This window comes from Heterodontus francisci, chromosome 33, assembly GCF_036365525.1.
Source record: "Heterodontus francisci isolate sHetFra1 chromosome 33, sHetFra1.hap1, whole genome shotgun sequence".
Lineage (NCBI taxonomy): Eukaryota > Metazoa > Chordata > Chondrichthyes > Heterodontiformes > Heterodontidae > Heterodontus > Heterodontus francisci.
Window position 1 is genome coordinate 45,458,217 of NC_090403.1, and position 15,395 is coordinate 45,473,611.

Genomic DNA, 15,395 nt, shown 5'->3' on the forward strand with positions numbered 1-15,395 from the left:
GGGGGGTGCAGGGAGGTGGCAGCTCAGCGGCACCTCCCCCTCCTTCCCAGTGCCAGTTCCCTCATTCAGGCAGTAAGTGCCTTTTAACGAGGGACCCCGCACCCCCCCCCCCACCCCCCCAAGAACCGGCAGGCAACCCACACGGATTTGTTTGGTGTGCTCCCCTTGTGGCCACAGGCCGCCTGCCACTACCAGCAGCAGCAAGATGAGGCCCTTAATTGGGCATGAATGATCCACTTACAGCAGGGCTAGTTGGCCGTTCACAGGCTTTCCTGCCCTGGACTTGATTTGGGTGGAGGTGGGGGTCCCACCCCGCCACCATCCCGCCGATTATATGCTACCCACCCCGCGCCCCCCAAACCCAACGCGGAGGTGAGCGTAACATTCCCCCCTGTGTGTCTTCACATTCTCCACATTGTTTTGTTTGTTCATCCCTAGCCATACGCTGAACCCAGATGCTGCCCCCTTCTGACCTGTAACATGCGCCCTTCAATCTACACACAATGGCCAATTTTTAAGCCTCTGAGCTTCTAATCCCTGAAATTCTCATCACCTCACCACCCCTCCCCTGCTTTCAAATGTCTCCTTAAAAAAACCCACCTTCAGAGCCTCTGAGGCTGAAATTGGTCGACATCAGCAGCGAAACAGGCTTGTAGCAAATTGGCAACCAAGTTTTCACCGCACCTGATCATCTTTCCATTGAAGTGCTGACTCGTTTCCTAGTCTCACTGTCGCTTTTACTTGGTTTGAAATTAAAAATCCTGGCAATATTTTCTAAGTCAATGGAAAATAAAAACAGGCACGGTGAAAAATCAGCTGCCGATGCACTATGAGCCTGTTTCGCACTGCTTGGCCTATTTCACCCCTTTATTCCTCTCCCATTCAAGTTCAATTGCTACTAAAACAGTGAGATATTTTTTCCCACATGAAGACTACTTTATAAATGTTAAATGATAGCTGTTATCAGCACTAATCCTCCTTATCTTGATGAGCACTAAAAAGATAAGATAACTTGGTTTGCTCCTTACTATTTATATTTTCCTTTGTGGCCCAGGTTTGTGTGTTCAATTAGTTGCTGAAACTGTTGGCTGATTTGATATATTGCTTCCACATGTAATAAGTTACAACAAAATGAAAAATGCAAAAGCTAGTGACAAAGCGAGTAATCCAGGTTATTTGGACAAGTGAAGATCGAAATCAAGTCAGTCGTTGCCCCAAGGGACTTGAGTTCCGGGCCATGAGCTGCTGTAGGTGGGCGACTGTTTATTTTAAGAGCTTCCTCTTCTAAACTCTAAATTATTCTGCAGTGCTCTAATGGGTATGAGTATGTTAACAGAAGAAAGCAAAAAGAGGTTCAAATGAACCTGAATCCTTTGTCACTGATTTAAAAAAGGGTAGTAATGGTTTGTGGAGAAAGAGGGCATTGTCCTTGTGGAATGTCCCACATTGGGTACAATTTTTGCAAGAAGGTGCTTGAGTTTCTGAAAGAAGCCTTTGAGGATGTGCTGTGTATCCTCAGGGAATCCGTCTAACTTGAGTCCAGATCAAAGCGAGTTTGCTGATAGCTCGGGAACGTATTTCATCTTCCAGCTATAGGGTTTGAGTGAGATATTGCATGTCAACAAATAGGAACAGCTTATTTATGGAGTGAAAAGAACAAAGGAGTTAAATTGTATTCTGCAGAGGTACCAGTGAAATAGATATCCCTCAGCAAGACTTGAGACCTCTGGGCTTGTAATTAGCTTCCTGTAATGATCTATAACAATATATTTTCCCTTTGTCTCACCCTGCAATAAGTGAATGGATTAATAATAATATTAATGAAGTATTTCTAAAAAGAAAAAATCTCTTTGATAAAACTGCCTTTAAGCAAGGTAACACATTATTAATCACTTAAATATAATAGAGCCCAAATGAATTCAGAAAATTTGAGGTCCAGAGGAAAACATTACCAGGTGGAGAAAACAAATGTTTATTGTTGTGTTTACTTTCAGTATTGTCCCAAGAACTTCAGTAAAATGGATTGGTGGGTATAAGAAATTTTCGTACTTGAACTTTGCAAAATAATTGGACAATGGATTTAGTCTTTGAAATCTGGGGCTGAATTTTCTGAGCAGTTAAGTGGTCCTGCCACCAGATACAAAAGTGGGACCTGACCCCCACCAGTGGGCAGCAGGACCCTGGGTGGCATTTTACCAGCGGCAGCCAATTAAGAGGCCACCGCTGGAGCCACCATCCAATTGAGGACGGCAGCCCATGTTGAAAGGAGAAGGTAAGTTTTTTTTTGTGTATTGTGCTGGGGTCAGGCAGGCGGGCCTCAGTGATCAGGGCCCACCCTCCATTGGCAGCACCCTAGCCACGTGGGCAGCCATTGCCGCTGAGGGGGGTGGGCCCTCCATGGGTCATGGAGTGGCCATAAAGGAGGGCTCCCTCCCCGGGAACCCATTGGGAGGCTGTCCGGATTTACCTGGCAGTCTCCCCAGGTGGCAGCAGCACCTCCAGACACTGGTAAAATTCCGGCGGAGGTGGGAAGAGGCCCTACATTGGGCACTTAACTGGCTGGGCAGCCACGCAGTTGGTAATATGCCTTGGCGGCAGGAAAACATCGAGCTTCCCTCCTGATGCCTTCCGCCGCCATTTTACCAGCCCTTCCGCCTCCCGGCTTGTCTCCAGAGGGCTAATAAAATCCGGCCCCCAGGTTGTCGCAGTGGAGAGCACTTTAATCTCAACGAGAAGGTGAAGTAATGATAGTTACAGGTCTGTCACTGGCGGTAATATCAGTGGGCAGGTTATGAGGGGGTGAGCACACAAGACGTATATTGGCTTTTATGTGATTTTTTTTCCTCTTCCTATAGCATATTGGTACCAGCATGCTAATTAGCCATTGGATACATTTAAGGCTGGGACAGATAGATTTTTGGTCTCACAGGGAATCATGGGATATGGGAAGTGGGCAGGAAAGTGGAATTGAAGTCCAAGAGCAGCCATGATTGTATTGAATGGCGGAGCAGGCTCGGTGGACCATATGGTCTACTTCTGCTACTATTTCTTGTGTTCTAGCCAAGTAACAACTAGAATGGTGTTTGAATGATGTCACTATTGTACTTATCTTTAAACAATGATTAAATGACAAAAGAAAGGAATCTGATCAAGTTATTTTGATCTTAACTGAATGGTTCATTTTTTTTTTACTTTGTAGAACCAGGCTGAAGCACACTACAAGGGTCACAAACACGCTCGAAAGCTCAAAGCACTGGAAGCCCTGAAAAATAAGCAGAAAGCTGCAGCATCCAAGGAGGAGTACATGACACCATCCATTCAAAACCTTGATGATACCATGAGTGATCCAGAGAAAACAGGTTAATTGCCCCATTTCTGTTAGAGATGGCAGACTTTGTGCATCTGATACTTTTAATTGAAATTTAACATACTGTTTAAATATAACAACAATTTCATGAAACGTTGACATTGAAAACAAGCAAAATAAACTTGAAAAATGCAATTGGAAGGCACAATAGGTCAGTCAGCATTTGAGGGGAAAGATTGACATTTCGGACATGTTTATTTTCAATGAATTGCAATGGCATTTAGTCTGAAACAGTGGAACCTCAAATGTCCATCTTCCAATTATCCAAATTCTTGCTTATCTGATAGAATCTCAGTAGAGGTCAGGACTGTGAGTAATTTTCACAGCAATTTGGGCTTTAGGTCCAGGAAACCATTGGGGTCAGGGTGCTGTAAATATTTTTTTTAATGTTCAACTTTCAGTTTAGAGGTTAAGCGTCAAACCACTGCTTCAAAACAGGATTTTTGCAGGAACTTATGCATTGGGTCAGGAAACCAACAGGATTTGGGGCCCAAAAGGGTCAACTCATCTCACTGCACCCCACTAACCCCCACCTCCCCACCCCATCACTGCCTTGGTCCGAAGCCCTGACTCCCATAACACTTCTGTTTAGAAACAGTGCTCTACATTATTTTGCACAATTTTGGTATTTACAGTAATTCTGATTCAACACTACACTACCTACTGAGTTGATTTTTTTAGCTTAATACTTAGTGGTACAACTTTCACAGGCTATATATGCTTCAATGTATCAGGCACTATGTTAGTTGCTTTCCCAGTGTTTAATAGCAACAACACTGACCTTCCGGGTTATCACTATTGCCCCAAGGCTGCCATATCACTTCTGCATTGATGCAAAATGGTCTTGGGGCACATCAACATGAAAGTATCAGGTTGGCAATCTGACACTAGAGCAAGTGAGTCAAGCAAGAGAAGTGAGACCACCTTTCACATTGTCTTACACTTCTTGGGCTTCACACCAGCTGGAGTATAACTCCAATCCTGCGTAAAGCCATATATTAAAAGTGTAAGTTGTTTTGTTCGAGTTTCAGGAACTTTGTAAAGTATCTTTTGACTATTTTAAATGTAATGAGAGAAAGGATACTCTGACTCCCATTCATATAAAGCTAAATATAAATGCAGCTTTCTCCTGTGTCCAAGGAAGCATGACAGCTAGTGTCCTTTGTCTCTGCTCCTTGTGATCCAAAATCTAACTTTGATCTTACTGATACTATGCAGATACCCTCGTCAGGCCAGTATAGATTCATAGTCATAGAGTTTTACAGCACAGAAACAGGCCCTTCGGCCCAACGCGCCTGCGCCGACCATCAAGCACCCGTCCTAACTAATCCCATTTCCCCGAACTTGGCCTGTAGCCTTGTATGCTATGGCGTTTCAAGTGTTCATCTAAATACTTCTTGAATGTCGTGCGTGTTCCTGCCTTTACCACCTCTTCAGGTAGTGTGTTCCAGATTCCAAACACCCTCTGGGTGAAAATATTTCTCCTCAACTCCCCTCTAAACCTTCTGCCCCTTTCCTTAAATTTATGCCCCCTAGTTATTGACCCCTCCGCTAAGGGAAAAAGTTTATTCCTATCTATCCTATCAATGCCCCTCATAATTTGTATACCTCAATCAGGTCCCCCCTCAGCCTTCTTCATTCCAAGGAAAACAACCCCAGCCTATCCAGTGTGTCTTCAAACTGAAATGCTCCAGCCCAGGCAACATCCTGGTGAATCTCCCCTGCACCCTCGCCACTGCAATCACCTCCTTCCGATAGTGTGGTGCCCAGAACTGTACACAGTACTCCAGCTGTGGCCTAACCAGCGTTTTATACAGCCCCATCATAACCTCCCTGCTCTTCTAGTCTGTGCCTCAGCTAATAAAGGCAAGTATCCCGTATGCCTTCCTAACCACCTTATCTAACTGTGCTGCTGCCTTCAGTGATCTATGGACAAGCACCCCAAGGTCCCTCTGATCCTCTGTACTCCCTAGGGTCCTACCACCATTGTATATTCCCTTGCCTTGTTAATCCTCCCAAAATGCATCACCTCACACTTCTCAGGATTAAACTCCATTTGCCACTGCTCTGCCCATCTTACCAGCCCATCTATATCGTCCTGTAGTCTAAGGCTTTCCTCCTCACTATTTACGACACCACCAATTTTCGTGTCATCTGCAAACTTACTGATCATACCTCCTATATTCACGTCTAAATCATTAATGTACACTACAAACAGTAAGGGTCCCAGCATCGATCCCTGCAGTACACCACTGATCACAAGCTTCCAATTGCAAAAACAGGCCTCTACCATCACCCTCTACCTCCTTCCACTAGGTCAATTTTGAATCCAATTTGCCAAATTACCCTGGATTCCATGGGCTTTTACTTTCTTAACCAATCTCTCATGTGGGACCTTATCAAAAGCCTTACTGAAGTCCCTGTAGACTGCATCAACTGCTTTACCCTCATCTACACATCTAGTTATCACCTTGAAAAATTCAATCAAATTTGTTAGACACAATCTCCCCCTGACAAAGCCATGCTGACTATCCCTGATTAATCCCTGCCTCTCCAAGTGGAGATTAATCCTGTCTCTCAGAATTTTTTTCCAGTAGTTTCCCGACCACTGATGTTAGACTCACCGGCCTGTAATTACCTGGTTTATCCCTGCTACCCTTCTGGAATAATGGTACCACTTTCGCTGTCCACCAATCCTCTGGTACCTCTCCTGTGGCCAGAGAGGATCTGAAAATTTGTGTCAGAGCCCCCGCTATCTCCTCCCTTGCCTCACATCGCAGCCTGGGATACATCTCATCTGGACCTGGGGATTTATCCACCTTTAAGCCCGCTAATACAGTCAATACTTCCTCCTTTACAATGCTAATTTGATCAAATATATCACAATCCCCCTCCCTGATCTCTACACCTACATCATCCCTCTCCATAGTGAACACAAATGAAAAGTAATCGTTCAAAATCTCCCCTATGTCCTCTGGCTCCACACACAGATTGTCTCTATGATCCCTAATGGGCACCACTGTTTCCCTGGTTATCCTCTCTTAAAAAACGTCTTGAGATTTTCTTTTATATTGTCTGCCAGTGATTTTTCATTCCCCTTTTTAGCTCTCCTAATTACTTTTTTAAGTACTCCCCTACACTTTTTATACTCCTCTAGGGCCTCGGCTGTTTTCAGCACTCTGAATCTGACATACGCCTCCTTTTTTTTTTCCTTATCCAATCCTCTATATCCCTTGACATCCAGGGTTCCCTTGACCTGTTGGTCCTACTCTTCACCTTTACAGGAACATGCTGCACCTGAACCCTCACAATCTCCCTTCTAAATGACTCCCACTAGTCTGATGTAGACTTTCCAATAAGAAGCTGCTCCCTGTTCACTTTGGCCAGATCCTGTTTTATCATATTGAAATCTGCCTTCCCCCAATTCAGTGCTCCTATTTCCGGTCCTTCTATGTTCTTTTCCATAACAACCTTAAACCTTACGGAGTTATGGTCACTATCCCCGAAATGCTCCCCCACTGCCACTGCTATCACTTCTTTCCCTAGGATTAAGTCCAGTACTGCCCCTCCTCTTGTAAGATTCTGTACGTGCTGGCGCAAAAAGCTCTCCTGAATGCACTTGAAGAATTCCGCCCCCTTTAAGCTTCCTTGCATTAAAATAGATACAATATTTGCCTGAGCCTTAACAGGTCTACATTTATATATTTTGTTATATTTTAGAGATACAGCACTGAAACAGGCCCTTCAGCCCACTGGGTCTGTGCTGACCATCAACCACCCATTTATACTAATCCTACATTAATTCCATATTCCTACCACATCCCCACAATTCCCCTACCACCTACCTATACTAGGGGCAATTTATAATGGCCAATTTACCTATCAACCTGCAAGTCTTTGGCTGTGGGAGGAAACCGGAGCACCCGGAGAAAACCCACGCAGTCACAAGAAGAACTTGCAAACTCCGCACAGGCAGCACCCAGAATTGAACCCGGGTTGCTGGCGCTGTGAGGCTGCGGTGCTAACCACTGCGCCACTGTGCTGACTTAGCTTCACATTTATATTTGATTGAACAACACCCCATACTGTGCTTCCACTCTGTATCCCATCCCCCTGCCAAATTAGTTTAAACCCCCAACCCCCCCCCCCCCCCAACCAACAGCACTCGCAAACCTCCCAGCAAGGATGCTGGTCCCGTTATGGTTCAGGTGCAATGGCCCATCTTATACCGATCCCACCTTCACCAGAAACAGGCTCAGTGATCCAAGAATCTGAAGCCCTCCCTCCTGCACCATCTCCCCAACCATGCATTCATCTGCTCTAACCTCCTATTCATATACTCACTAGCCTGTGGCACTTGAAGAAACCCAGAGATTACAACCTTTGAGATCCTACTTTTTAATCTGCTGCCTAGCTCCGTAAATTCTTTTTGCAGGACCTCATCCCTCTTTTTACCTATGTCATTGGTACCAACGTGGATCACTACCTCCGGCTGTGCACCCTCACCCTCCAGAATACTTTGTAGCCGCTCAGTGATATCCAAGACCCTTGTACCAGGGAGGCAACATACCATCCTGGAATCACCTCTGCGACCACAGAAACACCTATCTGTTCCTGTAACCATAGAATCCCCTACCACTATTGCCCTCTTATCCCTTTTTCTCCATCCGGTCATGACTCTCAGTGCATTCTCCAGAGGAACCTTCTCTCTCATCGGTACTCAGAACTGAATACCAGTTAGAAAGTGGGATCTCCTTTGGGAGCTCCTGCACTACCTGCCCTGACTACTTTATCCGTCTGGCAGCCACCCAGTAACCCCCCCAGCTGTGCTTGCCTAGACATCGGCTTGACTACCTCCTGAAACGTAAGCCTCCACTTCACGGATATGCCACAGTGACTCCAGCCGTCGCTCGAGCTCCGAAACCCGAAGCTCAAGCTTCTGCAACTGGAGACACTTTCTGCAGACATGTTTGCCAAGGTCACATGGCACATCCACAACTTCCCACATTGCACATGGAGGTACATTCCGCTTGGCCAAGCTGCCCTGCCATTACTTACTTTTACAATGAGAAAAAAACTTGCTTGTATAATATCTTACCAACTATTTAAATCAACTGGACTAATATGGTGCCTTGAGTTAAATAACTGCAATGTGTTAGTGATTCCATTCACTGTTTTTAAACTGTAAACTACTGTAGATGTTAAAAATGCTGCTCAGCTGCAATAGTGTCGAGTCTCAGATATTTACCAGCACTGATAAGTTGGATACTTGCAATTAGCAATCAATTTCTAATATCTATTAGACAGTGCCAGCATTACTGCAGATAACTTTGGTTCTCTTTTATAATGTTATTATTCAATTTGTCACAAATTCATTAAGAATGAATGATCTATTGTTATATCACAGAAGTAAAGTGGCTTCAACTCTGGTGAAGTTATGTTCATAGAGCAGCTGTATTCGAAGGAAATTCTAGCTTAAGAGGTGATCTGTTATAATTGTTAGCAACCACACAAGTCCTGAATTTCCTTCTCCCCTTCAATTAAGTCCCTGCTGTGATGGAATCTGTGGTTGCAAAGCTTGTTTTTTTTAGACCCTAACTGAGACAGAAACTAGAACTGAAACAGAAGCTGGAAAAACAACTTCAGGTTTCTGGGGAAACTGACACTGGCTAGAACCAGATAAAAGGAGACAGAGTTCTCCCCAGATCCAGCAGCCCAGGCAGACCAGGCTGGAGTGGAGCGCAGCAAGCAGAAGAAAGTGAAGACTGAATTCAGGAGATGTTTCTGTTACTTAAAGTAGCCAACTAGCCAGACCCGGCCATACAGTGCACAGGTTGTCACTGAAGGACTCAGAAAAAGGGAACACTGGTAAATCCACGCCATCAAGATTGTCTGAACAGAGCTGAGGAGGTTCTGGAGAAGTGCACCTTGTGGTGAAGAACAGACCCGTGGAGTTCAGAATGACAGGGAACAGCTGTCGGAAGAAGAACAGCGGCTAAATCCTTGAAGAAAGGAGCTAAAAATCTACCTGAGGAACTTCAGAGATGTGAAGAACTGTGTGGCTGTAATTGCTGCCTTATATGCTGTGTGGACTGCCCAGTGAAACTGAGACCCATCTCAGTTGTATCTGATAGTTAAGGTGTAATTTGTAACATATAAACCGTAATCTGTCTCTTGCTTCATGTTTAATTTATGTTGGTTTTGGTTTGAGTGTTAATGTAAAATTTGTAAAAGTGAAATCTTGTCTGTTTGGTTGGGTTTCCTAAATTGGGAACAATCAGTGGATTTGATTCTTTTAATTTGTCGGTGGTCTCCATGGGGATCCGAACACTGTTTTTTATTTATCATTCCCTCACCCAGCTACTATCTCCATGTAAGTGGCAGCAAGGACAGACAGGTCAGTGATTCCTTTGAGACTAAGAATAAGGGAGTGTTACCTGTCCATGAATCTCCCAGTCAGAAGCTCCACACTGGCAACATGAATTTAGTTGCTGTTTTTCTCTTTAGGTCAGCATCTCCTGGAATCAGAGCAATGCTAAGCTAATTCCATGCAACTGAGCAGTTGGCTATCTTTGCTTGCCAGGATTTTCATGCCAAATATATGTCAGTAGCAACAAAAAATTGGCGTGAAGATCACAGAATAAAGTTCTCACATTACAATATGGCGCAGTTGCTCTTCCTCCATTGAGACTAGGTTTGCTAGCTCTAGTTGGATACGTTCCTGAGGATTTCATTATATCCTGTCCTGCCTCTCACTGCCCCACCTCCACACTCCCGCCATTGGTTGCCTAAACATCCATCCTCATCACATACCACCTTCCCATGCCAATTGGAAAGTGAGCAGGCTCTTCATGACACAGTTGGATGATCCTTGACTGTCCTTGACTGTCAACTCTTAGATTTTTTTTTTCAAATTAATAGATAAATGTGTTCAGAGAAAATAAAGAAAAGCGCACACAGCTTTTGTAATGCTCCTGTGAATTTTCTCCTGCATGTTGCTCGCAGCAGCATCCTGGAGATTAATCTTCAATTCCTGGACACTCCAGAACAATCCTGAAGGGCTTGCAACTTTAATTGAGACCCACTCAAGTAGGTGCCTCAGCACTGCTTGGATATACAAGACTCAATACAATGCTGTGCCAGCTCCATTACATTCAATTTAGTTGCTGTATCTTACAATCTCTCTTGACATGCTTTTAAACTGCCCTGATGCTTACCACTGTAAATCCAATTTCCCTTCCCCCAACTGGACCACACTGGCTGCCCTGGTTTCTTCTGAAACTGGAACAGCACTGAACATAGAAGGGAGTGTTTTCATCTGCAATACCTGACACCATGGGGCAGATTTTCAAAACAGGAACCTGATGCCCGGACAACCTCCAGGTCCCAACCCTGTGCCTGAAATGTGTCGCTCATACAATGCTATTTTGGATTGTTAATGCTCTAATTGGGCAGGAGGCGAGCTCGGCGCCCAATTAGTGGCACCTCGTGTCTCCAGGAGGCGGGAGCTGCCTGCAGAGCGAGAGTAGCAAAGGCAGAGACAGCTGCCATGATGGGGCCTGCCACTGCTTTGCTGAAGAGAGCAGGCGGCTCCTTAAAGCGCCAGCAGCATAAAAGAATAAGACAGTGTGAAAACATCCAAATCTGAAGTGATGCACATGGTGCAGTGGAAGATCCCCAAGGGCCCCATAATCTTTAACCTGAAAAAAACAAAGTTTCCATTCGCCCCGCTGTGAACCTGATAACTGTGCTCTAACGTGCACCAGACTGTTCAGGTTTTGCCAGAATCCAAATTGAAAATTCCAGTCCCGACCTCCCCGGCCCCTTAACAAGCTCCTCTAGGAGCTTAATGGGTCATTAATTGGTGGCAAGTTGGTTCCCCGCTCCCTCCTTCCCCCCGCCCTCACTTTAAAAATTGGAGTCTGTCCCGGAGGCGTCGGGATACAGAACACCCTCCAGGACCACGATTTTCAAATCGCACCCTCTCCCGACCCCGCTGGCATTTGAGAATCCAGCTCCACGTGTCTGTGCCTGCCCATCAAAGCAGTTCTCTAAATTTCAGAAGAGATCAGCCAGTATAAACCCAGTGGTAATAATGAGGGGATATTGTTTAATGTACATCATGTACAGTGTCCCATCTACACAACAAGGAAACAGCTTCTGATTAAAAATAATAATATAATGATGGTTGTTTGTAAATGCTGACCTTCACTTAAAGGTATCATCACATCAGTGAGTTGCCAGGCAAATGCTCTCCAACAGCTGGGAACCAACATGCACTGAAAGTACTGTGTTGGCTACAGGAGTAAACAGTCTCAACTGAGTTTCCCAACTATGTTCACATTATTTGAGGATCTTGGGGAAAGTTGTTGGGGCTGTTATTGTCTGAAAAAGTCAATGGTAATTCAGGAAGCAGGCAAAGAAGAACATGGCTAAGTGGTATGGTGGAATGAGATAGATGTAACATCAGGAAGTGATCCAGTACACCTACGCAGCCCTCAGATACTATGAAGTTCTCTGATTGCCAACCGCCAGAGTTGAGAAGGCACATAAAGGCAGACAGAGATTCCCATCACCTCAGGTTTATGTTGTTTGTTATCCAGATGTTGGGTTTGATGTTACATCAGAGATACCTGTGTTAAAGACCATTGTTTTACATGGAAGATCATTCATGGCGCCATTTCCCACAATCACAACTGGAGATATTGAGAGAAACTGAAATAAATACGAACACTGTTTGGATCTGATTTCATTAATTGGAAAGAATAACAAAACAAAAAGAGAACTGAGGGCAAAATTCAACCGGGGCAGGGTTGCAAAACAGGCAGTATAATATCTGCCATCTGTTATATGCCCACCCTCCACCGCGGTCATATATTCCATTCCATTGAAGTCTTTGGAATGGAATATTGGGCGGGAAGTCTAAAAGATGACCTGTGCGATAACACCTTTTTACATCCTAGCCCAAATTGAATTTCAATGATATTTAGACAAAAGGATGCAATACAGAACATGGATTTGCTGTGCTTTTTAATATTTTAAGAAAGATGGCTCTATAAATCTGGAGGTGGAAACGCTTAATGGCTAAAGATTTGGATTCATCATTGCATTTGGAAAGAAGCTGAAACAACATTCTGTAAGGCTCCCAGAAGAGCTATATACTTTCATGAAACAATCCTTTTTAATGGCTAGAGCCTGTCCAACAGCAATGCAGCATTTCCTCTTGCTGATCTTTATTTGTATTAAACAAGTACAAAAGTGTTGGCAGGAATAGTGTGAGGTGTCTGGATAAGTGTAAGAGTGACAAAATGATGGACTGTAAAAACATAAATAAATTGAGTACAGGGAAATAGCTAGAGTCATGCCACTATGTCAACAATGAATTAAAAAAAACATGTGTGGATGCAGAGTAAAGCCAGATATTGATTTAGCATGCCTTACTCCATGGCAGGTTTTAAAACGGAGTCTCTGCTATACTTCTCTGTGCTGTTTGTTATATTTCTCAGTCCTATCAGGCAACATAAATACTGTTAGGTGCAGTGTCATAACATTACATACTGCATGAGCTATAACATGAATGGCTTTGCTGATGTTGAATCAGCAACAGACAGCTGATGGTAGATTGCATGGTGTTAGATAGGGAATTCCAGGATATTGAACCAGTGACAATATTGGGATGGTGTATGATTTGAAGGGGAATTTGGAGGTGATAGTGTTCCCAAGATATTGTTGCTCTTGTCCTTTTTGGTGCTAGAGGTTGCAGAGGAGGGAATTGCTATTGAAGTAACCAAGGTGACTTGCTGCAGTGCATCCTATTGATCGTACAAAGAGGACACACAATATGCTGATGGGGCAGATATCAAGTCCAGTGGCAGGGACATGGATCAAGCAAACTGTTTCATTCTGGATAATGTGTTTTTTGAATATAGTTGCAGCTGCACCTATTCAGGCATGGTAAACAGTGAGTATTCTGTCAGACTCCTGATCTGAGCCCTGTAGATGGCGTAGAGCAATGTCCCCTCTAAATCATTTTTGTTGGGCTGGACTTTAAGGAGCTCTCAATGTCGGGATCCATGGTGGGGAGTGGGGCCTGAAGATGATGCCGGATGAGGCCTGCCACAGACCATGACGCTGGCAGGGCCTGGCCCGATCCTCCTGGTGGTGGTGGCCTCCCTGCCACTGGGTGACGGGACCATCATTTGAATATTTAAATCAATTAAAATAATTAATTTAAATAAACTTATCTCGCCTCCAGATGTCCCGCCGCGATCTTCGTCCCGGCATTCCCGCGCCTTCAGATCCCCGTCCGAGGAAACGAGGCGCAACACTGTTGGGGAGGAGGGAGGAGGTAAGTTTCTCAGTGCGGGGAGTGGGGGGGGGGGCGGGGGTGGGGGGTTTAAACGGGGTCAAATTTACGTCATGGGTGTAGGGGATGGTGGGACGTATTATAGTTTAAAGTTTGTGCTATTTGGAGGGGGAAGGTCAGATGATAAAGGTAAGTGTTTGGGAGGAAAGGCAAATAATTAATTTGTTATTGGGGGGTGGGAGAGAGGCAAAAGAGATGTAGTTACTTAATTTAATTAAATCTTTCTTTAAATATTTAAATATGCCGGTAGGGCTAACAGACCTTTAAAAATGGCGTCAGCGCCTGCGCACAGGCAGCCGAGGCCATTGACAGGGATGGACAGCTGGCCCCCTCCACGTGATCGGGGTTTGGGTGGGGGGAGGGGCCGCTCTGGCAATTTAAATCAGCCGCCACGCTTGGAATCGCGGCGACTCTTTGGCGGGTGGGCCGCCATTTCTTTCATCCGCCTTCACTTATAAAATTCAGTCTGTTGTGTGCGACCTGTTTGTTTTGCTGTACAGCACCTTTAAGTTTTTTTTGCGTAGCCGTGCACGCACATTATCTTCGAAGGAAAAGCTTGTGAATAGCCTGCGCGGTACCTTGCAGACACATAACCTACGGGAAATGTTGGGGGGGGGGTGGGGGGCGCGATGATCAGGAGCTGAGCCTGTTTTAGAACACCCAGCTTCTTCCCTGCTTGTGTGGCCTCAGCATTAATATGGCTGATCTGGTTCTGCCTTTGTACAATGGTGACCCCCCCCCCCCCACCCCGCCCCAAGCTGATGTTGATCGGACCTCAGCGGTGGTTGTGCCATTGAAGGTTCACAGGGAGACCTTTCTTTTTTGGATGAGACATAGCTAGATAATCTGCCACATTATCAGGCAGATGACAGCATCTTAGCTGCACTGGAAGAGCTTGGCTAAGGCAGTGGATAGCTCTGGTGCACAGGTCTTCAACACTAGAGCCAGGATGTTGTCCAGGCTCATAGCATTGGCTTTGCATCCTCTGATATTTCATGGTAAATTATGAAGGGTTTGTTGCTGTTCACCTGCACCCAATAAGAACTGAATTGGGTCTTTTACGTCAGATTCTTATAGTGAATAGAGAGATGCAACTTTCACCTCATCAGCCTGTGTTGGAGTTGCATCTAGCTCCTAGTATCAAAGAAACAGTGTATTAACCCACCACCTTACTCAATCTTCAATCATTTCACTTTCAAACACCACTAAAAAATAAAAAGATAGACTGTAACTGATTATCAGAGATTTAAATATGAATTAAATTTAATATGTAGGTTCAGAAAGCATTTGTGGTGTCATCTGGACAGTGTCAGTCATTTCTTTGTAATTTCCTCCATCTGGCACATATGGATCTTTCTCCTTATGTTCTGCATATATCCCTGTGAATAGCACTAAATAACAGGTTTGGTGGGAATTCTAATAAGAAACCTCAAAATGTGGACAGATGATTCAGCCCTTTCCTTCCACAGATTTTTGCAATTTTCCCAAGAGAAAGTTCTGCAAATCGTATTCTTTCCCCCAAAGGTAATCTAGCTGAACTACTATATATTTAACCAGGTGCCCAATATTTTCCAGCCTTGGCCAGTATTGCCTATTGGTGACAACTGCATGGTCCCAGCTATACTAGAACTACCATGTTCTGGATTATTTTATCAAATCTCC

General features: G+C 44.6%; 1 protein-coding gene across 2 annotated transcripts in view; it reads left to right on the forward strand.

The window, feature by feature from the left end:
• Positions 1-15,395, forward strand: part of znf385c (zinc finger protein 385C) — a 273,245-nt gene that overhangs the window by 240,159 nt on the left and 17,691 nt on the right. Inside the window, exons 4-5 of one of the 2 annotated variants that reach the window (XM_068013001.1) lie at positions 3,200-3,359; positions 13,623-13,715. In XM_068013001.1, coding sequence (XP_067869102.1) covers positions 3,200-3,359; positions 13,623-13,715 — 253 coding nt within the window. The remainder of the gene's footprint in view (positions 1-3,199; positions 3,360-13,622; positions 13,716-15,395) is intronic. The other variant, XM_068013000.1, reaches the window with a different exon arrangement.